General features: G+C 36.5%; 1 protein-coding gene across 1 annotated transcript; it reads right to left on the bottom strand.

Moving 5' to 3' along the window:
• Positions 1–689: 689 nt before the first annotated feature.
• Positions 690–23297, bottom strand: LOC114175571 (chromatin structure-remodeling complex protein SYD). Its single transcript, XM_028060324.1, has 38 exons — positions 23244–23297; positions 22252–22289; positions 21303–21417; positions 21149–21210; positions 20417–20505; positions 19664–20326; positions 18918–19069; positions 18589–18740; positions 18441–18505; positions 17694–18371; positions 17353–17528; positions 17094–17191; positions 16830–17012; positions 16527–16707; positions 16257–16445; positions 16133–16176; positions 15821–15877; positions 15316–15412; positions 14890–15062; positions 14588–14801; positions 14231–14356; positions 14019–14108; positions 13086–13202; positions 12889–12969; positions 12572–12679; positions 12106–12275; positions 9670–9748; positions 9509–9583; positions 8960–9057; positions 8768–8875; positions 8225–8282; positions 7894–8121; positions 6470–7658; positions 3259–6377; positions 2962–3183; positions 2664–2858; positions 2503–2583; positions 690–2107 (listed from the first exon to the last, which is right to left on the bottom strand). Exons 1-38 carry the CDS (start codon positions 23295–23297, stop codon positions 1121–1123), a joined length of 10611 nt encoding a protein of 3536 aa, XP_027916125.1. The 3' UTR covers positions 690–1120.
• Between the last annotated feature and the right edge of the window lie 869 nt (positions 23298–24166).

The raw sequence follows: 24166 nt of genomic DNA, 5'->3' as shown, positions 1-24166 counted from the left end.
TTCAGACAATTGAGTTAGAAGATCTCTTTTATTGTTTGTTATTACCTTTAGGTGCTTATTGATTTGTTTGTTTGTAACTCGTTTACTTATATATCAAAATCATTTTTATCTAGCTTACACTTTCTCTCATCAGTTTTGTGTTTTTTTCTCCTTTTACAATGATCACCATCATTGTTGGTGTGAGCAGATATGAAAACTTATGAAAATTATTCAAATGGTAGTGATGCAACTATTTAGATTAGACATTGTTGAGATCGCTCTTTTGAGCACCTTTTGGTGACTGTTTATTTTTTAATTCCTTGCTAGTTGAGTATTCATTTTACTAATCTATTTTGTATTATGAGACATGTCTCTTATCTTGGCGTACTCTATTTTATTATAATACGTGATGTTTTGTTTATTAAAAATTATCTATTAAATGAGATAAAAAAATGAAATAAAATAAGACATTTGATATAAAATTAAAATCAATTAAATTATAAAATTACATATATACATATAAAACACTGAATGAGGAAACGGAAAATAAAATAATAAAATAAAAAATATTTATTTACTTTATAACAAAAATCTGAGACTATGTTTGGACCAACATCAAGAGAGTTTATTTTTTGAGTAAGTTTTTGCCATATCTTGATTAAATTCACTCAAGAAATTCCAAACCTTCCTACGTTTGTTGCATTCAGAAATAATCAAAATAAAACAACATTTCTTATAAAGTTTTCACTATGCTCTGTTTCATGATTAAAGATGAAATATCCTATTCATGTAGAGGTAATGGGATACCGTTTCAACCAATCGTCAATGGTAAAAACAGCTAACAATTGGACAGATGTAGGACCTATAATCATACGACAAGATTAAGTAATAGGATATCCAGCAGCAGGATATGTAAAGAAAATTACAACAAATATGTACAAAAAAATCCCTATATATATTATATTATAATATATATACAAGGGCAGGTTTCATTAGTTGGTTCCAGATTCATGGGCTCTTTCATCTCATCCAAAGCCTTTTCCAGGTGCTTTTTCATTTACAATCCGACAATGCTTCTTCCATCCTCAACTTCATATTTCTTTCTATTCCTTCTGTATTTCAGAGCAGGCACTCAACACTTCTAGGAGGAGCCCTCAGCTACAGGCGTGGATTTCTCAATGTCTTTCACTGTTTTTTCTTCATCTTCCTGGTTACAATCACCAGATTCAGATTCTTTGGTGTCAAGTTTTGCTGAAGTGTTGCCATCCAAATCCTTCTCATGTTCCGTGCATTCTGACGCCTTTTCTTGCGGTACTTGATTTTCCTGGTTACACACACCAGATTCAGATTCTTTAGTGTCAACTTCTGCTTCCGATTCTTTAGTGTCAACTTCTGCTTCAGATTCTCTAGTGTCAACTTCTGCTTCAGATTCTCTAGTGTCAATGTTTGCTTTAGACGAGTTGTCCACATCTTCACTCCCTACTGCTGAAGAGCAGATAGATGAATCCTCAACAATTGTCACAATTTCTGGCACAGCCAAACAACCTGGAGTAATATCAATCCCATCTCCCGTTACAGCTTCACAATCTTCCAATACCTGCACTTTTGCTTGGATGCAAAGTAAACCTTCCTTAGACAACCCTTCCACCTTCTCAACTGTTACTGAGGGATCCAAACAATCTGGAGTAACATCAATTCCATCTCCCGCAATAGCTTCAGAATCTTCCGAAACCTGCATTCTTGCTTGGCTGCCAACAATACCTTCATTAGATAAGCCATCCACCTTCTCAATTGATACTGAGGGATCCAAACAATCTGGAATAACATCAATCTCAGCACCCGTAACAGCTTCAGAATCTTCTGACACCTGCATTTTTGCTTGGCTGCCAACAATACCTTCATTAGATAAGCCATCCACCTGTTCAACCGATACTGAGGAATTTGGGACCTCAGATACATTTTCGATCTCAGTAGCACAGCTTTTACTATCTGTCCTGACCTCTCTGTCAGCCAGTCCTCTTGATTCAACCTGGGTTTCGATGATTCCTTGTGGACCCTCATCAGACAACGTCTTCACCTCTCTTTCCACCTCTGATGCTTTGACTACATCAACAAGTGTCCCACCAACCTAGGATGCAATACAAAATCAGAGGCCAGAAGTAATGGAAACATTAGATGAGAGATTTTCTAATGCAGACAAAACCATGAAAGCTGTACAGGTAAATATAAAATCATCGCCCAAATTGTCTAAAGTGATAATGCCCAATGCCCAACACTGATTCCATATTTAGGGCCTTAGAAGAGAAACAACGCAGTCGTGATTCTTGAAAAATGGGATGTTACAAATAAGTGTAAAATCCCAATAAACCCACCCATGCAGCCTAAATTTTAATTTGTTTTACTTTCAACTGAAAAAATTCTTACCATCAGAATATGCTTTTAGATAGAACATTAAATGAAGCAAAACAACTGACTGTAAAACCAAGATAAAAGGGTTTTGCATAGTCTAAAGGGGAGACCAACCTGTGTACTGCCTTGATCACACATCTCAGCTTCGGAATTATTATTTAATTTCTGTAGCAGTACTGGATTTGTAGATGGGCCCTAAAGAAATTAATTCATGACGGAAGTTAAAGGGAGAATTATGGCAGAAGACATTAATATGTAGGTGCAAAATAACCAACCTCACTGGTATCTTTACAGCTCCCCTCTTCAGTCAAATGTGGATCCTTGTCAGATGACAAAACAATCTTATTGTCCTCAATTATCAAGGAAGATGATGGCTCAATAACGTCACCTGATGAAAGTTGTTCTGTATTAACCCCGGCATCAGATGCATCCATTTGATTACCGATCTCAGCTTCCGAAGGATTTGGTTCCTGTAAGTTAATGAATTTTTAAGGAACTCCAGCAGAAATCATACAAGAGTAAAATTGAAGGGACAGTAACGACCAGTATACTAATAGATGCCAAATGTCATACCTCAGCATCTTCACAATTCTCTCCAGTCAATGGTTCTGCACCAGGCAATGGGCTCTTGCAGGAAATATCAGCTTTATCTTCCTCCACCGAGTAAGAAGGCAAATCTGTGCTTTTGGCCATCAGTTCTGGATCAACGCAGCCAACATCAGATGTATTCATCTCAGCCTTCTCAGATTCCGAACATTCTGATTTATGTTCCAATAACGGATTTGCAATAGGTTCCTGCATAAACAAAGTTAGTACATAATTAGAGAAAAAAATTTGAAGCCAGATCGGCTAAATATGTACAAAACATACCATAATGTCATCCCTATAATTCTCAATCAGAGGATATCTTTCGCCTGGACCAAATGAACTGAAGAGAGGGCCCCTGTCAGATAACACATTAGTATTACCTCTCTCCATCTGCAAACAAGAAGGATCATTCTGGCCATTGGAAGAAAGCCTTTCTGAATCATTCACAGAAACCTCAGAAACATCCATTTGATCACTCATTCTAACTTCTGCACAATCTCCTTTTACCAAAGACACTTGAGCCTCAGCAGAGTCGGTAACAATAATTGGGGAATCTGATGACATTTTATTGATTTCCAACGCTGGATCTTCTGGCAAAAGACCAGATCTTTCGATGTCCTTTTCAGATACAGACGTCACAACTAATTTACTGTCAGATGATACCCCAATCTTTTCTTCCTCTTTCAGTTGAGACAATGAAGGCTCCACAGCATCTGGGACAGTTATTAATTGATGAACCTTTGATTTATCAAGCAAGTCATTAGAGGAAACAGGTACCCTCAGAGACACTGACTGACCTTCAGGGCCATCAATATCAGAGGTAGAACTGACCCCTTCTTCCTTCCTCACTGAAGGAGATGAAACTAAATCAAAGCTATTCAACAAATTATCTTCAGATCCAATCTGAGAATTACCAACCGGAGATATATCTTTATGACTTAGTTCAGGTTTAGAATCCTTCAATCCATCTGATGGAGAAATACTGACAGATAGGCTTCTCGCAATTGATCCGTCTATGTTTTCTTCCTTTGTCATTGGATGAGAGGACAAATTCATATTTTCTTGAACAACGTCATGTTTTACAAGCACAGTCTCACTAATAGAAGAATTCATTAGAAAGTCCGCTTCCACTTCATCAACTTTTACTTCCTCCTGGAATCCAGAGTTGTTGGCCACATCCTTCTCCATCGACTCTTCCAAAGGATCTGAGCCCCTATTTTGCTCTTCGACCAAGGTTGACTGGGACAGGACTGCACCTTCAGATATAGTTCCCTCTACAAAACTGCCAACACCAGAATCACCTCTTAAATCATTCCCTACAGCTTCCAAACCAGAAGACTGTGGCAACACTAACCTGTCAGATGTGTCTATTTCTACATGGCAAGCCTCAGAGGAAGTCTTCGGATTGTCAATGGGATTGGGTAATACTATATTTTCTTTGGAAACAGGGTCAATATTTATCGATTTAGTAACACAAGACTGAAGCTGTTCGCATATGAAATTCACATCCTTTTTTTCTTCAGATAGAGGTTTTGAACAACTCTCGATCAACGGAGTACCATCCAAATCAGGTTCTAGAGCATCTAGATGTTTCTCAACTTTAACAGCCTTAGCACCCACAGGATCTTCCATTTCAGAAGCTGATTCTGAACACTGCTTCACAGGGGGGTCCAATGGCTTTTGAGAATCATGTTCAATTGTAATCGGATTCTCAGGTTTCAACAACTCTGAATCTGGAATGTTACACCCCACAATCCCCTCATCAGAGGAGAGTTCAGCAGAAGCTTTTGAGGCAAACTCGGTTTCATTTTTAACTTCATTTTGTTTCGAAACAATAGAAACTATCACTGCACTTGGAGGAGGATCAGTTGCAGGACTAGATGAGGTCACTTGTGGTTGATCACCTAAATTTTCAGTCTGAACCAATAACCCAGAGCTGTCAACATAAGCAAGAGACGATGCCAAAGATGGTTCTGAAGGATCCAGTTTTTCAGTAGAAATTTGTTCTGCGATATCCAGAGGTTTGTTTGTTTGTTCTGCAATATCAGTCTGAGTAGATTCAGGATTATTACTAGAAGTTGTGGGTTCCAATGGAATTAGCGTGCATCCTGTGCCACTATCAATTGCAGAAGGTCTTAAACACTCCTCAGAAATATCAGATTGGTTTCCAAGTTTATGATCAATTACCACAAGAGATCCAGCCCCAGAAGATGAACATATCTGATGGCTACTCGAATCTATACTTAAATCACTGGTAGGAAGTCTATCAGAAGAACCACCAGTCTTTTCGACAGCACCGACAGTTGTATCAAGAGCTATTTTACACTCTGTGATTGAGTTTTCAACACAATGTTGAGTCTGTTCAGCCTTTTCTTTAACATCTGATAGCACGCTATGTTCTCCGGTAGTTGGCATATCTAAATCAGCTTTACCCTCCAAATTTGGCATAATGGATGCCGGTTCTGATTGTTTTTCATGAACATTCAACCCAGCATCCGAAGTTAGACATGCTGCACCACTAGTTGTTATATCAGAACGTGCTTTATCCTCCAAAGTCTGGTTATTGGAGCCATATACTGCAGCTTTAGTCATTACATGTCCAACAGTTGAATTCTTATCCTCACTCCCGGCGGAATCATGAGCTTTGGGCTTTGGTAAGCAAGTTCCAGAGAAAACTTCCTTCATTACCCTAGCAACATCATGCACAGAAATCTTATCCGTAGAGATAGGTGCACTATCAATCCTTGTAACTTTCAGTTGCTTATTTTGGGTAGAATTGGTTGTTCTATCTTTTCTTTTTGAATCATGACTCACTACTCCACTGGGTAAAAGGATCTCAAATGATTGGGATTGATTGATATTGGCAGTGGCTTTACCTTGCAATGAATCCCCTGATGAATTCTGTGCATGATGACTTAACTTGGGATCCTGACCCGTAACTGCATCAGGAACAACAGGTAACACTGAAGCTGATTTTTTACCCCTTCGTCTTGGTGGCTCTGCTCTATTTTGAGTTTTCCGACCTTGCCTTCTGGAAGGCATGGATTCAATTGAGCCTGAAAGAGTAGATTCAGAGGCCAGAGTAGAAGGATTAATAGTGCTTAATGTACTGGGAACAATCTTTGGATTCACAGGATCTACAGACTTATTGATGGCATCAGTATTAGTTGGAGTATCAATAACTGACGGGATGCTTTTTGTGGTTTCAACGGTTTGGGTATGGGTTTTGCCACCCGAAAGCTGATCTTTTGTCACCTCAGGCACTGTTGTGAGAACTGAAGTTTCACTGCGTGTGTTATTGCAAACTTCATCAACCTTTGACGAGGTTATTTCAGAAGATTTAACAATCTTTACAGAAGCATCATGCACATTAGGATTCTTAACCTTCTCAAGATCATTCCCTGCAAAAAAAAATTGAGTTTATATCAAAGTTCTTCTCTAAAACAAATGAAAAGACTTTTAAGAACTTCAATACTACAATACCAAATTTCACCTGGAGATTTGATCATACTATCTTGACATGAAGACGTCATCACTGTCTGTTTAGCTGAATCATCTGATCCTTCCAATGATTTTAAATCCTGATCACCTAGGTTCTGTGATGCTTGGTCCTGGACAACACATTTTGATTGTAGAACATTGTTCACTTGCAAGCTCTTTAATTCAGTCGCTTTTTCACCTACAGCACTCCCTGATGATATAGGTAAATTAGTTTGATGTGAATCCTGATGTAAAACATCTGGAACTGGAGCCAACATTGGTGCCTGTTTCTTCCCCCTACGACGTGAAACTCCAGTTTGCGACTTCTGATTTTGTCCTTTAATTGGCATCTGTTCAGATGGATTAGTGGCTATCGTTTGAACCAACGTTGTATTAGAGGGTAAGGGATTGGGTGCCTGAGAATTCAAAACAGTCCCAGCAGCAGAAGATGGATAGGCTACTGGGGCCAAACTGGGAACAACTTCACTCTGGGAGATAGCTTGACCAGAAGAAGGACTCACCAATTTATTATCCAATTTCTCATTCACCTTTACATCAGGACCAACAGAACCACCCGGGACAGGAGGTGGAACCATGACCTGCTTCTTTCCTCTACGTCTAGTCCCTTCACTACCATTATTTTTCCGCCCTGCTCCTCTTGCTTGAGTAGATACAGAAACAGGAACAGCAGCTACCTGAGAATTTGGTGGAATAGTGGGCACAGGAATGGCAGGATGTGCATTAGGAGATACTCCTGTATCAGACTGCTGCACGGGTGCATTCACACTTGTAACTTCAGCAGAATGAGAAACAGAATCAGCAGCTGATGATGCCAAGTGTCCAGACCCAGATCCCTTTTGTAACTGTGTGTCTACTTCGACAGTTCCAGAAGTTACTGGAGGGCCCATCACAGCTGGGGACTTATCAGATGTTATTCTTTTCGGTCTTCCACGACCACGTTTGGCTGGGGGAGTTATCTCTTTAGCTTGCTGTACAGGCAAACTCTCCACAGATGGCAATGTTGGGGCCACTGGAGACACGGCCACCACAGGTTGGGGGTTGGAAGTAGATACAACAGAGCTGGATGTATTTGTCGGATAACTCATTTCTGCCACTTCTTTTACTTTGGGTGAATCTGGAGCTTCAACTTGACACATCTTTTCAAACTCTTCCTCTGTCCATTGCTCTTCATAGGAACGTACCTGCACAATGTTCACATCATTTAGCAATTGCATAGTACATCTAACACAAGTATGATTCTTTTGCTTTTCACACATCACATGTCAAGTTATGTTCATCAAAATTACACAAGATTAAGCCTATACAAAACTAGCAGTATGAAGGTATGTTGAAGCAGACCATACTCATACAGAGAAAAAAGCAGGCAAGGAATACAATTGATCGCAAAATCTAAATGAATAAAATTTATAGACAAACCTCTCTTGCACGCTTTCCCCTGCCATATTGTTGAGTATCAAGGCCTCCAAGATATCCACCCTTTCGCTTTACTCCACTAGATTCTACCACAACCTTAGGCACGTCAGATATCTTCATTGCTTCATAGAACTGTTTCAGATCTTCATCAGTAACCAGACGAGCAGGAGGTGGAGGAATAAGATCAGATCCATCAGCTGTCTGTCCATGCACCAATTTGTTCCATGTAGCCTGCAACATTTTTTTAGGAGCACCATTGAGATTCTTCGTTTCACAATAGTAGTTAAAAAGCTATAGCTCTGCTGATGAAAAACCTAAATACACAATACAATACCAGCTCATCTTCCTTCCTTTTTTTGTCAACGGCCTCAAATATATCTAACTCTGTTTCGCTGCAAAACAAAACCAAAATATGCATCAATTCTCTTTTCTTTTTCTTCTCTCTTCTAACACAACTTGGGTAGAAGAAGTAGCCAAAAGTGGGAAAATTAAATTATAAGGTAGTTATAATGTTATTTTAAATGCAATTACAATGGAGAAACAAAACATTTGCAATACTTAAAGATCTTTTCAATAATCAAAGGTTTTAATGGCACCATGTAGAAAGTAACACTATAATCTGAGATTTCAGTCGGCATAGCAGAGGGTATAATGCTGAAATGGCACTAATACATCAGGAATCACATTATTAATTAATTAAATGGAGAATGTAAAAATACATCTCCAATTACTACTACACCCGCCAAGCTGTCATTCTCAAAAATCAACACAATTAAATATGCATAAAAGACAAAATCAAACAACACGATCATCATACAGCACGGATAATAGGCTGTAGACAACAAACAGGTGGTGAGAAAAAGATTCAAAAGAGAACCTGCGGGCTAAGACATCATTTAGAGCATCATCATCCAAAACAGGTGCAGCTTCTTCTTTCTTACACTCACGTAGGAGTGCTTCTAAGTATTCTCTTCGATCTTCAGCACTACAAATAATCACAGACAACAGAACTTCAGAACTGACTCAGAAATGTCATCAGATAAAAGTGAAATATGACACCATTAAAAACCTTGTATTATTATCAAAAAAACCAGCAGTAATGCTCTGATTAGCAACACCAAGTTTGTGCTCAGCTGAAGCTCTGACTTGTTCTTCAACAGTTTGAACCTTATTAAATTGCAAGCAGAAGAAGCAACTTCAGCATATATGAAAAAAATAGAACTGAATTTTCAGTCACATTATAGCATCAAAAAGTAAAAAGCTACCATCAATCTGAACCATTAAGCAGGCAAGGTAGATACCAGAAAAAGTCAACCACTTTAGAAGCCCCCAAAAAAAAGAATAAAGGGACGAAATATCAATATAATGACAACAAAATATGTAATTCACTATGGTTTTAAAGAATAGTAATACAAATGTTTTACAATAAAAAAAAAAAACTGTATTTCAAAGCTAAATCATTAATGCAGAAAGCAGTACAAATTAAACAGCGTTTGCCTCAAGTACTCACCACAGGCTATACATGTATTAAAAACTATTCCCCAGGGAAAATATAACTCAAATCATGTATTATTTAAACAATTCGATATATGACCGTTTCAAAGGGAAAAGTACTAACAGTTTCAAACCGAAGAACAAGAACATCCCTCTTTTGACCAATTCGATGAGCCCTAGCTTGGGCTTGAAGATCAACCTGAAAATAAATCAACAAATATCACATTAATTACTCACAAAAGCAAACAAGTTATTTAGAAAATCATATGAAAGAAATTCCGTTGCCTGGGGATTCCAGTCAGTGTCAAATAAGATCACTGTGTCAGCGGCTTGAAGATTCACTCCAACGCCACCAGCTCGAATGCTTTTTTAGACAATAGATGAATGTCAGAAATATAAAAGATAATATAACTTAATGGTTTATCAAGTATACAACAGGAATTAGCTCTGATTTCATAGGTCCTTTCAGATTACATCTAAACAACATGAAGTAATATGGGGAAAGAATTGTTAAACAAATTTCAAAACAAACTCCCTCCAAAAAACTACAGGAAAAAATAATTACAACGTATACCAAATTTAGCACAAGTTTTCAATTATAGGAAGACAAATGATAACTTCCAAGTTACAGCAGTGAAATATCTGCAAGCACAATCAAAATAAGGCTTATTTGGGCTTACGACCTAGTTAAGTCCCACAAAACCATTGATATGCTCTAGCTTAAAACATTTATAGGCAATGGAGAACTAGACACAATGTTTCATATACTCGAGGGCGGCGCATAGCAGCCAACCCAAAAAAATGCTAGTGCAGGACAATGTGATGACTGCTATTTTGAATTTAGTCTATAATATATATGTGTATCTATATCCTTCAACTGCTAATTAATATTATTTTTATATATATTTTGTTATTCTAATTCATATTATTTCATTAATTCTGTATAGTCATTACATTTTTTACATATTATACGTTGCAATTATCTCTATTGTATAATACAATACAACTAAATAATATACTTATGCATAATGCCTTGTTTATATTTTTAATATTACGATTTTTTTTATATTTTTACAGAAGCATATAATTCATAAAAAAAAAAACAGTAAAAGAACCCTTCCCTAATTATTAGACTGCTTTAGTTCAATGGGGACTCGGGCCCAACATCCTACCTGACTTTATAGACCAAAAAAAACTAGCAACTTTCTCGCATCAGCCATCCAGCAGTCACCTACTCACAGACCCAAACTATATCTTCTCTAGAAAACCTTTTGCAAGCCCAGACAAGACTGAGCAACTGCAGAATGGTCACATACCACCAAAGATGGCCACCAGGTACTTTTCAATGTGGCTTCCTTATTTCTCCTGCTATACCTTATCAGCCTTTGTCTATCGGTGCCTTTTGTATGCTGTTGATATTGATAATAAAATGATCAAGTTCGGGAGCCGCAATCTATTTAGGTCCTAATATAGACTATTGGTGATCAAGAAACAAACTGTTTTAGCCTGGTCAAGCCCAGAAGTTGAATATAGGAGTCTTTGGATCTTTGGATTCAAACTTTGTTAGTTGGACTCTATGAAGCCTCGATACGACACGGATATGGACACGAAGATACGGCTCACTTGAAAAACATAGTACACGGAACACAATATGTATCTACATATTATTTTCAAACTTTCAACTAACACATTGTCAATTAACACAAAAATGAATATAATTTATCTATCTAATATCCAAAAAAGTGAAAAGTAGTGATCATATAATACTTTTTCCTTATTTTTATAATCATAATAGAAACTTATGTGATAAATTTACAAGTTTTTTGATTTTTTAGAAAATCATTGAATTTGAGGTTATTAACATTGTGTTAGAGTCATGTTAAAACAAAAAAAAAATATCTTTCAAATTGGACATTTTACTGATACGTGTCGTACGAGTGTCGATATCCGATATGTGTCGGACACGGGACACGCCATTGATGAGACGTGTCCGAGCTTCATAGGTTGGACTTGCTATTCCTCATCTCACTCCTATTGCTTGTTGTGATCATCTCAGTGCAGTCAATTTAACTCAAAATTCGGTTTTACCAGCCTAGATTAAACGTATGGAACTAGATCTCTTCTTTGTCAGAGAAAAGGCTCTAGCCAAGCAGCTTGTGGTGCAGCATATTCCTGAATGAACTTATATAGCTCTTTTTGAGAAAACAACAGCAACAACCAGCTTAGGTACCAATTGATAAGCACTAACCCACTAGGGGAACTCATCCTTCAATGTTAGTTGTTAAGTTGGCAGAACTAAGCACCTAAATACTCTACTGAGCATTTCATTCTACTTGATGTGCAACTTAGGCACTCCATAATACACAAATCCATCTCATGCATGAAAAGAAAAAAAAAAACAGAACCATGATAAGAAAATAGAAAAGAAAAACATTTTCTACATCATCAAAACCTCGTAATACACATTGTATTCAGAAAATGAAAACAGGAAATCATGACAAATAGAAAAAAAAATTCTAAAACCAAATAGAGCCTAAAATTTATTATGTAATTCCAATAACAAAATATAGATTAAGATTTGAACAAAAGTCCATATATGTAGATGTCAATAGTAGGCATTCAACTAAATATCTTAAAAACCACCCTCCCCCAACCCTAACAAAAACGTTTTCCCCCAGTTCAATTCTTTTAATTAAGTGCTGCAGTAGACATTTAAGTTACCTGAGCAAGAAAATAAAATATGGAGAATCAGGTTGGTTAAATAGTTCAATCAGAGCACCGCGATCACCTCCTGATGTATGTCCATCCAACCGAAGGTACCGATACTGCTTCAAGGTTAGGTACTCCTCCATAACATCCAGCAGCCTGGTCATTGTTGAAAAGAAAAGAACCTGAAAGGCGTAGGCAATATGTAGATATAAGACAATAAAAGCTAAATTTCCAAAACAAAAACGTTAATAATAAGGTACCCATTACAACAAGTTTACTTTCATAGATTTGGCAGAGGGAGAATGAATTGTCAAACACATTCCAAATTAAAAGCAGCTAGTAGATCTTAAACAAACAAATGCAAGCATGGAAAATAGGATTCCAAAATATCTTCAGTTATAGCAAGTCAAAACAATACTGACAAGAAATAAATTAAATCTATAGTAGTTTGGCAATGATTATATAGGATACTTCATACCCGATGATCTGTAGCCTTTAATTTAGGCAATAAACGGTCCAACATTTCAAGCTTCCCACACAGTCGAATAATTGGTGGCAGATAATGTTTAGGTATGAAGTTATCCACCTGCAAAGAGCAAAGAGTCATACTGCAGCATAACAAAAAGTAAAGAATAACAAATACATAATCACAATACTTCACTGACTGCCGAAGCAGTCAAATAAACAAAATTGACTACTTCAGACAGAGAACACACTATTTTGGAAGTGTAACATATAGCCTCTGTAAAGAAATTTATTTCTTTCTGGATGAAGCTGGATGAGATATAAACATACCTCCTCCGCATGAAGCTGGCTGAGATATGGATGATTGCATATATTTCGAAGCTCCATGACAGAGTTGTGTACTGATCGAGCCTAACAATTATAAATTTCAATTAGACCAGCTGAGCAAGGCATGTATGTTTTCTATATCTAATATTAAAAGGTTAAGAAACAGCGTCTAACACATAATAAAGTAATCAAAAAGATACCCTTGAAGAGCCAATAGAACCAAGATTTTCTTCCACCCTCTTCATCAAAAGCTTTTGATATGAAGAAGCCTCACATCTTATTAGTCTCTCGATCTTCTCAGGGAGCTCGTTTTCAACCTAAAATAAATTGTAAGCAAAAGAACAGTAGAATGAGGATTTCAGAATCTAATACGCCTTCAGGGCAGACAATATAAAAGTACTTGGCTTGAGAAAATGTTTTCTACTTATACTTCTGATTACAAAAGAATCACATTGTTTTTTCCTTTGTTCAAGGACGTGTGAAACACAATGAAAAAAACTGTTTTACTTGATTTCATCACAAATCCAAAAAATCAGAAAACAAAATGAAAACATAAAAACCTTTTTTTAAGTTAAAAGAAAATCAAAGAAATGAAAAAATAAAGCATTTTTTCAAAGTAGAAATGCTAAAGTGCAGCTTTCAAAAATCATAATTCAATTCATAAAGCTTGATACAAAAAAGAGAAAAGACTTTGGTCGAGTAACAGACTGACTTGAACAATGTAGAACATTTCATCCATATAACAACAATTCTATATTACACAAGATATTCATAAAAATTCTAGTAGCATTAAGAAGCTCATTTTTATAATGTTTTATGACGCCTTAACTCCATATTTTATAATTTAAGAGCAGTTATAATCAAAAAAATTATAAAGATACAACTGAAGAAGACAACAACAACAACAACAAAATGAATTATGAATGTATAGAAGAGGCATATACGTTGATAACATCATATGGACATATGGGTATGCCCATAGTTACATACTACGAAGAAGGAAGTATTGATATAAAGAGTCAAAACAAATCATAAGCCACATACTGATAAAGAATAAACCCTGTCCATAGAATACAGAAACTCAAGGAGGAGCAGGAACTACACTTATTAAGCTTGAGTTCAGTATTAAAAACCTTGTGTTTCAATCTCCTGAGTACAAAGGGTCTCAAAACTTGGTGCAGACGATTTATGATCAAGAGATTTTCCTCCTCGGATAATAGAGCCTATTCAGTATTTATAATAGAAAATAACACAATTAATACATAAAAATCAATGAGGCTTAAATTGAAGTCAAGAATATGTAAATTTAATGACTGTGTGTGTATATAAATAATCCAAAACTTACTTCATCCGGTGAGCTATCTCCAGCACTCTCAAATGGCTTATTAAACCATTGAGAGAAGTCCTCCGATGAATTGAATATGTTAGGTAACAAGAAATTAAGTAGTGCCCATAGCTCTTCAAGATTGTTCTGCATATAAATATAAATTATAAAATAATGAAACCAGTAGTCATATATATCATTAAATGTTATAAAAGAAGGGCAAAAGTGAAATAAAGGGCATATCAAGAGCCTCCAATAAGGGTTGAGCAGAACCTTTAATTTATTCCCAAGAAGCGTGCACACACACACACATACATACATATATACACACACACACACACACACACATATAAAGCTAAAAAGAAAAGGGAAAAAAACCTGCAAAGGAGTTCCAGTTAATAGCAATCTGTGAGAGCTCTGATAGTGTTTCAAGTCGGCATTCAACTTGCAAGAAGCATTCTTTATGCGATGGCCTTCATCAATTATTATATAATGCCAATGTATTTTGCTCAGCTTTGGTCTATCATGCTTATTCATCAAATATTCATACGTAGTCAAAAGAACATTGAATTTCTGGTGAACTATCCTTTCCCTAAAATATGAAAGAACTGATAAGACACACACCAAGGCCATAAGCAATAAAACAGATTCAGGGAGTTAATATCCTAAAGTCCAATTACTTGAATAATCGACGTCTCTCCTCCGGCGGTCCAGCATAGACAATTTTATGAACACCAGGAGCCCAGAAGTTTATTTCTGAGTCCCAACCAGGAAGAACCGAAGAGGGCACAACCACGAGAAATGGTCCTCTATCACTTTTTGTTTCCATCAGATAGCAAATTAAAGAAATAACCTGTAAAATAAGACATTAGGACTTTACAGATACAAATTATCTTAAAACCTCTTTATTACAATATGATGATCCATTCTCTTTAGCATATACACATTTACTGAAATAACAAGAGCAAAGTCCCCAAAAGAAAAAAAAATATTCAGCATGGATAAAGAGAGAAAATAACACGCTACCAAATAATAATTAAAATAGGAAGGATCCAAATAGGAACCCAACTACGTATACTAATCTCCTCAGTTCACCAAAATTGTACCTGTACTGTTTTACCCAGTCCCATTTCATCAGCAAGAATTCCATTCAAATGATTGTTGTATAGGGAAACCAGCCACCTCAAGCCATTCATTTGATATCTAAGGACAAAATGTTCAATTAGAAAGAATATAAGTCCTTATATCCCAAAAAAATGGAGAATGGAAGTCCAAAGCTCTTGCTTGTCAAACGAGATTTAATAAAACTAACGAAGATATGCGAAAAGTGAGAAGGACAAAATCCCCACTGAGACAAATTATATGCAGAATTTCATAAATAAAAAAAAGGACGAAAAGTGCAACAAAAAAATTTGGATCTCCATTGCAACACATGAGCATATGTATCCAACTAAATAACATGCATTATAAAAAGGCAAATATTTAACTTACTCCCTCAAAGATTCAATTTTTTTTTTCACTTTTAGACTGATTTCTTTTTTTATTTCCGTAATTCTGCATATGTATCCAACTAAATAACATGCATTATACAAAGGCAAATATTTAACTTACTCCCTCAATTTCCCTCCTTGCAAACTAGATGGCTGTTCTGCAATGCTCTCCTTTATACTGCAAGGGTAGTAAAAATCCTTAGAATGAAGCAGGATTACTAAACATAGTGGAAATTTCACATACGTATTTATAGACTAAAGGAATCAATGCACTATGAACACTTTTTGATCCTTTGACACAAAAACTAAACCAGTAAATCCCAGTCTCTCATGTAGCTTATCCTATCATTAATAGCAAAAGTATAATATAAGCAACTTACACTACCAAGAAATTTTCTTATTAGATATTACAATAGCACAGAACTAGGAGTACCTGTGAGCCATCTTATAATACTTCTCATTACTTTCCATATAATGCTGCAAAAGGAATTGGAAAAATAAGTCGCATGTTTTATAACGCAAGATACCTAAGAAAGAGATGCATAAGACAAACTTGCCTTTGCCTGGTCACTTTCATCCTCGTTTTCTGTTTCACTATTCTCAAGAAAACTGACATGACCTGTATCATCAACCTCCTGTCCTAAACGCCCAGCAGCAGCCTTTGCTTCCTGTAGCTTGGACCCAAGCTTTTGAAGATACTTCTCAGTCTCTTTAAGTAGTTGCTTTACACGATCTGATTTCGCATCCTAATGTACCAACGAAAATGGCATTGAGTATAAACATATAAGCCCTGTATCCATTTCTAACAAATAAGAAAACAAACAAACCTGCACCATACGAAGATATCCCTCCACATCATTTATTTTCAGTAAATTAATCTTTTCCCGCTGGATTCTATCAATTTTTTCACGATGAATGCGTTCTTTTCTTTTATGGAACTCCTTCACGTATCTATTGAAACCTTTCCACCGTTCCCTCTTGATTTTGAATACATCATCAAGCTTTTCCCTAGATTTCCGGTAATAATTGAGGAAAGGAGTAAGGAGAGCACTGATTAGTTATCAACTACAATGCAGTGGAAAAATTAAGAGGTAGAGAAGTCAATTAGAAATGGGACCACAAACACATACTTGTGAACCTCTATCTCACTGAAAAACTCCTTCTGCCTCTCACGAATCCGTTTCTGACGCTCTTCCTTCATTTTCTGCTCAAACCTTTCAGGTTTGACCCTTCTACCATGCCTATGTTTCTTAATTGATTTTAAATGATCCATCTCGGTTGTAATTGGTTTGAAAAAATCGTTCAGAAAATCACTGGACCACAGAGGAAGAATACACTGTCAAACTGAAAATTGAAGAAAATAACAAGTTTATCCCACACAACACGGAAATTACCTCCGGAGACGTCGTTGGAGCTCTAATAGTTGAAGTTTTTTTAACTCTATGACACTTTTGGTTTTAGCAGAAATATCTTCAGAGGAGCTCACATTTTCCTACAATACATCGAATGAAGCACAGGTAATGAATTTTACATACTGTGCAGTGATTATGAATAACACATTTTGTATGTGCAGGGTGAAAATATTATTTAAATGTTCAAGGAGAACATACTAAGCGCTAAACCAGAAAAAGTGACAGTTAAAAGAGAACAAACCTTTAACTTGTGAAAACTAGTAGCCATTCTTTGCTTTGTTTTATGCTGTTTTTGTACCCACTTTTGCTCAACTAGAAGCCTCTTTCTCTGCTGATCCATGATCCATCTCTCTGACATTGTATATTTTGGAGAAGATGGCAAATCGCCTGATACCAACCTCTCATTCCCATCTTGCTCTGTAGCAAAAGAGATACCATGCTTTAATGCATTATCAACCGGAACTGTTTTAAAGCCATCTGAAAGTAATCCCGATCCATATTAAAAAAGTAATCAATGCAGAAAACATTAAGCTGTAAAGAAACTGACTGTAATAGCATGGCTATATTGAGTATGGTTTACACCTGGAGAAACATGTTTTATCATCACATTTCCATCCTTCATCATGGTTGCTCCATGGGGATCACTTTCGGTCCCTGGAACAGATTTCCATTGCTCTTTCAAGGAAAAAGAAGACAGATTGTGATTCCGCGAACCACAATTGTTACCAACATTTTGAAACTGACAAGGAATATTCTCTCTTCTTTCTATAGGCAACTCATGTTGAATAGTAGAGATCTGTGGAGGTCCCTTTGAAGCCTCATTAGCACCAGAAAAACCAGTCCAGCTATTTGGACCAACAACAGATGATTGGTTAGATCTTCCTACTGGCATATTACTGGTGTCAACATCATCAAAATGATTACCAACTACAGCTCCTCTTGTACAAGAAGAATCTTGCTGCTGACATGAAGTGACTGAGGAAGCCTGTGTGGTCACTCTTTCTTGGATCCGCCTTTCTACATCTCTTTTTGTGACATGTAGATTACCTTTGTCCTCCATCGTTCTTGGGCTCTCCGTTCCCTTTGACAAAGAGTCAGCCTCAACAATTTTACCAGCTGAAGAGGAACCTGAAGGGTTTTTATCTGTCAGTCTCACATTGCTTGGGCCTCCGAATGGCATCATGACCCCAGAGGCATTATTTGATTCATTAAAAGATTGTGATTTTCCCTTGTGGTCAATTAGATCTTTGCGAGAACCATCTGTATTACCATTATCTGTTAGTCAATGAAGATGGTCAATGTGTGAAATAAAATATAAAGACTAGTCACCTTCTCTAGAAAAGGCTGTTCCAAGCGCAATTTCAAGATGTAGTTTCTTTGGTGCCAGGCCATTCCTGCACATTTAAAAACAAAGTTTCACATTAAAAATATTCAATTCCATTTTCTCAAACCAATAGATGGTAGCCAAACTGCCTACCTAAATGCAAGAAAAACAAGGCACTGAGCACGAAGCTGTTTTAACTGTTGTTCTTTGAAAGGCATGACAGGAACAGTGGATTTTCCAGTGTCTCTTGGAGGAACACCTTGTCTAAGCATAGTCATTTCAGAGCCACTATTTTGCCTGCCAACCTGTCAATAAAATTACATGGTCAAGTAATCAAGTTGACTATACATAAATAACATAGTCAATAGAGAATAAAAGAAGCAGAATAACTTTTAAAGTACAATGAGTATAGCTGGTGGGGGGAGCAGGTAATACGGCTTACAGATAAACTATGAGGCAAAAAAATAGTAAACATCAAGTACCTGAGAAATTTTATGTCCATCAGCTAAATTAGTAGAACTACCCCCATCATGCTCAACTGCACCACCATACTGCATTGAATTTGAGAAAGCTTCGGCCATTGAAGATGCACTAGCTGGAAATCCCATCCCTCCATGAACCTTTGCATAAGCACCTGAAATTAATAATTTTTTTTCCATCAAGAACTGTGGGAAAGAAATTCAAAATTATAGCTCTATTTCCTTTATCAAATATAATTCAGGCAAAATTGTTCCTCGGTCATTCTCCTCCTTAATGACCCAATCGTGATGATGATCTGACAGCACAGAATACTCAAATGATTTAGGCACGGCCATGTATGACTGACAACAGAACTACTGTTCAAGAAAACTTTGACTCATAATTTCTTCCATTCCATTAATTATACACACGCATAAGCTCTTCTAAGAAGTCTTGAGTCAAACCTCAACACTGGCACTCAAATATTTGGCATTGTTATTTTAGTATTATATATATATTCCAAAATGTTAGCAGTTCCTAATCCCACGAGCTCAATTTCATCAAGTTATATCATGACTTACGGCAGAAATTTCTCCAAATCCCTTGCTTAAGCCAAGGGATGGAGGTGTAACTGCCGCATTGACCTTTCTGCCATTGTTTTACCAGGAACAACATTAGAAGAAGAGGAACATAAGATTTTTTATAAGAAGCAATCCAGCAATATTTTGATCACACATTCAATCTCATTGTGTACAACTTAAGGAAGTACCTGGCTGCTTTCCTGAAGCAATATGTGCAGAGGAAACTTCCGAGTCTTCAGCATACTTCGAATTAGGTGCTCGCACCATTGGATTGCCAATCTTTGTCAAATCAGTTTGCTTTGCCAATAAATGATGACCTTCTTGGTTTGCTCTAAGCATTGTTCTCATGCTACCAGGCAAAGTTGAAACATTCTCCATTTGACCACTATTTGGAGCCATATTAAAGTTGGTTAGTTCCCCGCTTTTAACTGGAAGACCATCCGACGATTCAGCCTTGGTCATTTTCCCCTTCCTTGCACTAACACCAGTATTGCGAGGATCCAGCTGAGGACTGTCAACGTGCAATTCCACAGGGGATGATGTATCTGCCCTCTTTCTTTTTGTCGTAGCTTTCTTACCATCCTTTTGATTTGACTGTTTGTCCCAGTTAGCAGTATCACGTCTGTCTTGAGACTGTGAATTAGCAGACCTAGAATCCAAACTAGATGGACTTCCTTGATCAAAAGACTGGCTACTCCTCTGAGCCACAGATCCTTGATAATAATCAGGTGCTCCACCACTTGGCGCAACCGGTGGCCGACCAGAAGCATAAGGGTCCATTTTGGACACCTCATTTTCCACAAGGCCCCCTCTAGAATCTTTTGTAACATTCACTGGCTGCGAAGAAGATCCTGCAAATTATCAAACATTGAAATCAAAAATCAAACAAAAATCATCACAAAGATCCTTTCTGCAATTAGCAAACATTCGCTGTTAATTACCAATTTGAGGACCACCAGTCAACGGAAGACGAGATGACTTCAATGCTTCAATATCAAGACCATGTTGATTGATGACAGTCTCCATTGCCCTTATTACACGCAACATTAAGTCAGAAGAAACAGCATTGAGCATGAAACAAAATATTGGATCTAATTCCCAAACAAACAGTTTTGAAGCCAAGAATGACAAGTATTAGTTTCATTATATCCGCAAGATGAGCCTCATAATTGCGAATTATGTTTGTTATCTATTTGAAAAAGCAATCAAATCAAGGTATTCGCGTGGGAAATAGCCATCAGTTCGAATCATATGTTACCCTAGCCAAATTACACAAAGTAACAAAATACATCCGACCTCTTTTCCTTCTGGAAACAGAATACAGAGTACAAAAATAAAATAAAATCACATTTATTTAAACTACACATGATGCAGTTAAACAAACCATTCCGGTGGTTATTTCATTTTCCATCACACATGGAAAAGCTGGTTAATATCCTCATGAAAAAATGTGCCATGGACCTAAACCAGGTTTGACCGAAAGTATAGGAACAAAAATATTTTACTCATACCTTTAGTAGCATGATAGGACGAGCTAAAAAGTAAACATGCGTCCCAATTGAACAATCAGAATCAAATATTCGAATTTGTTACGCTAGTTCACTTAAAAAGATGAGGTCTAAACAAAAACAGCTAAATAATTGCATATGGATGAATTAGGATGGGCATTTTACCTTGATATCACTTGATATGGCATTGAATGCTCCTTCCCACTAGATTTCATGTGTTGTAGTATCTGAAACATACATCAAATTAATCACAGGCATACCTAGTCTTTTAAGCAGTTGAAGTTTAAGTTTTTTATCATTAAGAGAAAGCAACACACACCACGTAGAGTTTAGTAGCCAGCTTGGCTGGCTCATCTTTAGAATCTTGAATGAGTTTATGCAGAAATTTTGCAGCCTCCAATTCCACATTCTGTGAAGAGGCCATCTCATCCGAACTGCACAACCAAAATATTATGATTTCAAGAAAAACTTAGACGAGCTGGAGATATCAGGGTAGCAAACCTATCATTTTAAGCCAAAGAAGAGAACCAGCAATTAACAATGATATAATTCCCACCAATAAGGACATGGGGGAAGTTAACATTTCCGAAAATCTAGTTTTTAACCAAGCCAAATGACACAGTGTTATCCATATGGCAAACTTCACCTGGTGGGACAAGGCTTTTGTTGTAGGGTGACTAAACTCAACACAAATACAACAGAATTCCAGTGTCAATAGCATACAGATAAACACGGTAAGGCAAGCTTTTATGCCAAGCTCCCAAAAATAAAAGGAAAAAACATTAATTACGCAAATACATGAAACAATTGGCCACTGTTTTAGTATCAGAGACAAAAAATCAAAGGAAACATAACCATATTAAGGAACATATCCATTGGGAAAAGAAACGAACAGTTCCCAACTCGCTACCTGCTCCCCTTATGCCCTAACTCGAAACCTTCCGAACGAAACATTGCATATCCAGTCATCCCCAAACCCATCACCATTAGAATAAACCCCCATTCCCCTTCCACATCCCAAAACAAAACGCTTGTTTACGAAATTCCCCAAAGAAAAGCACAAAGACGCATAGTCGACACTGAAACAATGAAAATCCCTGAAAACTTTCAAATGCAAGCCGAACCCTACACGGCAAAGTTCGCAATCAGCGAATCTGAGAAAAACGAAGAGGAATCTCCCGAAAAGGAAAAAGTAGGTCGAATTTCGAAATTGCGCTTACAGATATTCAATTGGCAAGAAGCGAGCGTCGAGAATCGGAGAGGATTACCTGAAGCTCGGAAATCCGAGAAATGACACGATGTTCAGCTACCTACATAGACAAAAGCGCGCGCTGACACGGATAGTCTCACAGAGAAGTCGTAAAATCTGGTTTCAAGAATCACGCTGCCTGTGAAGACGAAACCCCGTCTTTGTAGAAACAGTGAGAAGACGATCCCAAACAAAGCCTTATATGTCACACGAGTGTGGAGGCCAGTTCCGTGTGAATTCTACATTTTTTTTTTTTACGTATTTTATGAAGAAAACCACGAGGAAAAGAAAATACACACTTTCTTCTTCTTTTACTTTAGTTGTAAAAAAATATCACAAGAATTTTAACGGTGAATGTTTTTTATATAGCTAAAATTTATAACATATAAAATAATTTATAAATAAAAATCGTAATGAATAAAAAACATAAATTCTATTTTAAAATTATAATGAATAATTTAGGTTGTGATGCGAAATTATTTTCAATTACTGCAATTTTTATTTAATAATAAAATAACTAATTTATACAAGAGAGGTTTGGATAACGAGTTTTTTTATCTATTTGTTTAAATTTTATTAATAATATTAATAAATTATACGCGTATATGCATTATCTAGTGGAGTATGAATTTGATTTTTTCTTTTCAATGCAGTAATTGAAAGAAAAATGAGACCAAAAGTTAAAATGTTTTGGAAAATAAAGTGTTTAATTTAACTTTTTTTAAGGCTTAAATAGTCATTTGGTCATAGTTTTTGTGAAGTTTTTTCAGTTTGGTCGTACTTTTGAAATTGTTTTTAATTTGATTATACTTTTCGTTAATTCCATTCAATTAGATCATTTTTTCTAACTTCGTCTAAATAGTTAAAGGAATAGTGACCAGCGTGGTTCGTTTTTGTGACGTGGAGCACTGTTCAATGATGTGGCCGTTATTTTATTGTGCTGGCCTTTTAATTTTAATTAGAGGGTTTTAGGGTTTATAATTTGTTGAATTGGGTTTAGGAATTCATTACAATATGGAGATTTCTTTGAATTGGGAATTTCAGAGGCTGTGCATGACCAACCATCAAAGATTGTTTTTTGTTTTGTGAAGATATTGTCGCAGTTTACATCTTCATCGCGGAGGTAGTGTTTGTTTAATTTTGTGGTTTAGGGTTTGTTTAATTTGTGCTGATTACTAATCATTAACATTAATCACAAAATTAAACAAGGCTTACCGCCGCAAAATTTGTTTGCGGACACGAATATTTTTGTCATCCCTAATTGTACTTGTTGATTCTCCCACTACGCTTGCTCAATCATCTTATGAGGTTGTGGTTCTTTTGCCACATGTTCGACCTAGTCGTAATCGTAAGACTACTTAACGACCAAATTTTGTTTTTTTCTCTTATTCCGGTTCATTTTGTGCTTTTATTGCCTATATTCATCGTCTTCATAAGTCTTCTTCATCTTATAAAGAGGTTGTTTGTGGTCCACATTAGCATAATGGTATGGCTAAGGAACTTAGTACTCAACATCAGACTCATACATGTGATCTAGTTCCATTGCCACCAGAAAAATGTCTATTGGATCTCGTTGGGTGTACAAACTTAGATTGCTCAGTTGAAAGGTATAAAACTATACTTGTTGTTAAAAGATATACCTAAGAATATGGAATGAATTATGGAGAAACATTTGTGTTTGCGACAGAAATGACTATTATTCGTACCTTGATTGTTGTTCCTTCTGTTTTTCAATGGAAGATTTTTCAAATTGGTGTGGAAAATGCCTTTTTGAATGGGGATATACATGAAGAAGTTTACATGATTCCACCACCATGTGTCTCTCACAAATCTGGTGAAGTTTGCAAACTTCAAAAAGCTCTTTATGGCCTTAAACAAGCACCACGTCCTTGGTTTAATAAGTTTTCTACAAGTACTTAGTTGGCACTTAATCA

Source organism: Vigna unguiculata, chromosome 3 (genome assembly GCF_004118075.2).
Source record: "Vigna unguiculata cultivar IT97K-499-35 chromosome 3, ASM411807v1, whole genome shotgun sequence".
NCBI classification, from domain to species: domain Eukaryota; kingdom Viridiplantae; phylum Streptophyta; class Magnoliopsida; order Fabales; family Fabaceae; genus Vigna; species Vigna unguiculata.
This window is presented reverse-complemented; position numbering and strand designations above follow the sequence as displayed.

Bases quoted from the DNA above. Each gene is read 5' to 3' on its own strand.
- LOC114175571 (XM_028060324.1), bottom strand. From the start codon at position 23,297: ATGGTTGGTCATGCACAGCCTCTGAAATTCCCAATTCAAAGAAATCTC. The intron at 15,413-15,820 runs GTAAGTTAAATA...TTTTGTCCTTAG, and splicing joins CAAGGAGGGAAATTGAGGGA to ATATCAAATGAATGGCTTGA. The intron at 14,357-14,587 runs GTTTTTTTCCCT...ATTTATATGCAG, and splicing joins TAACTGGAACTCCTTTGCAG to AACAATCTTGAAGAGCTATG.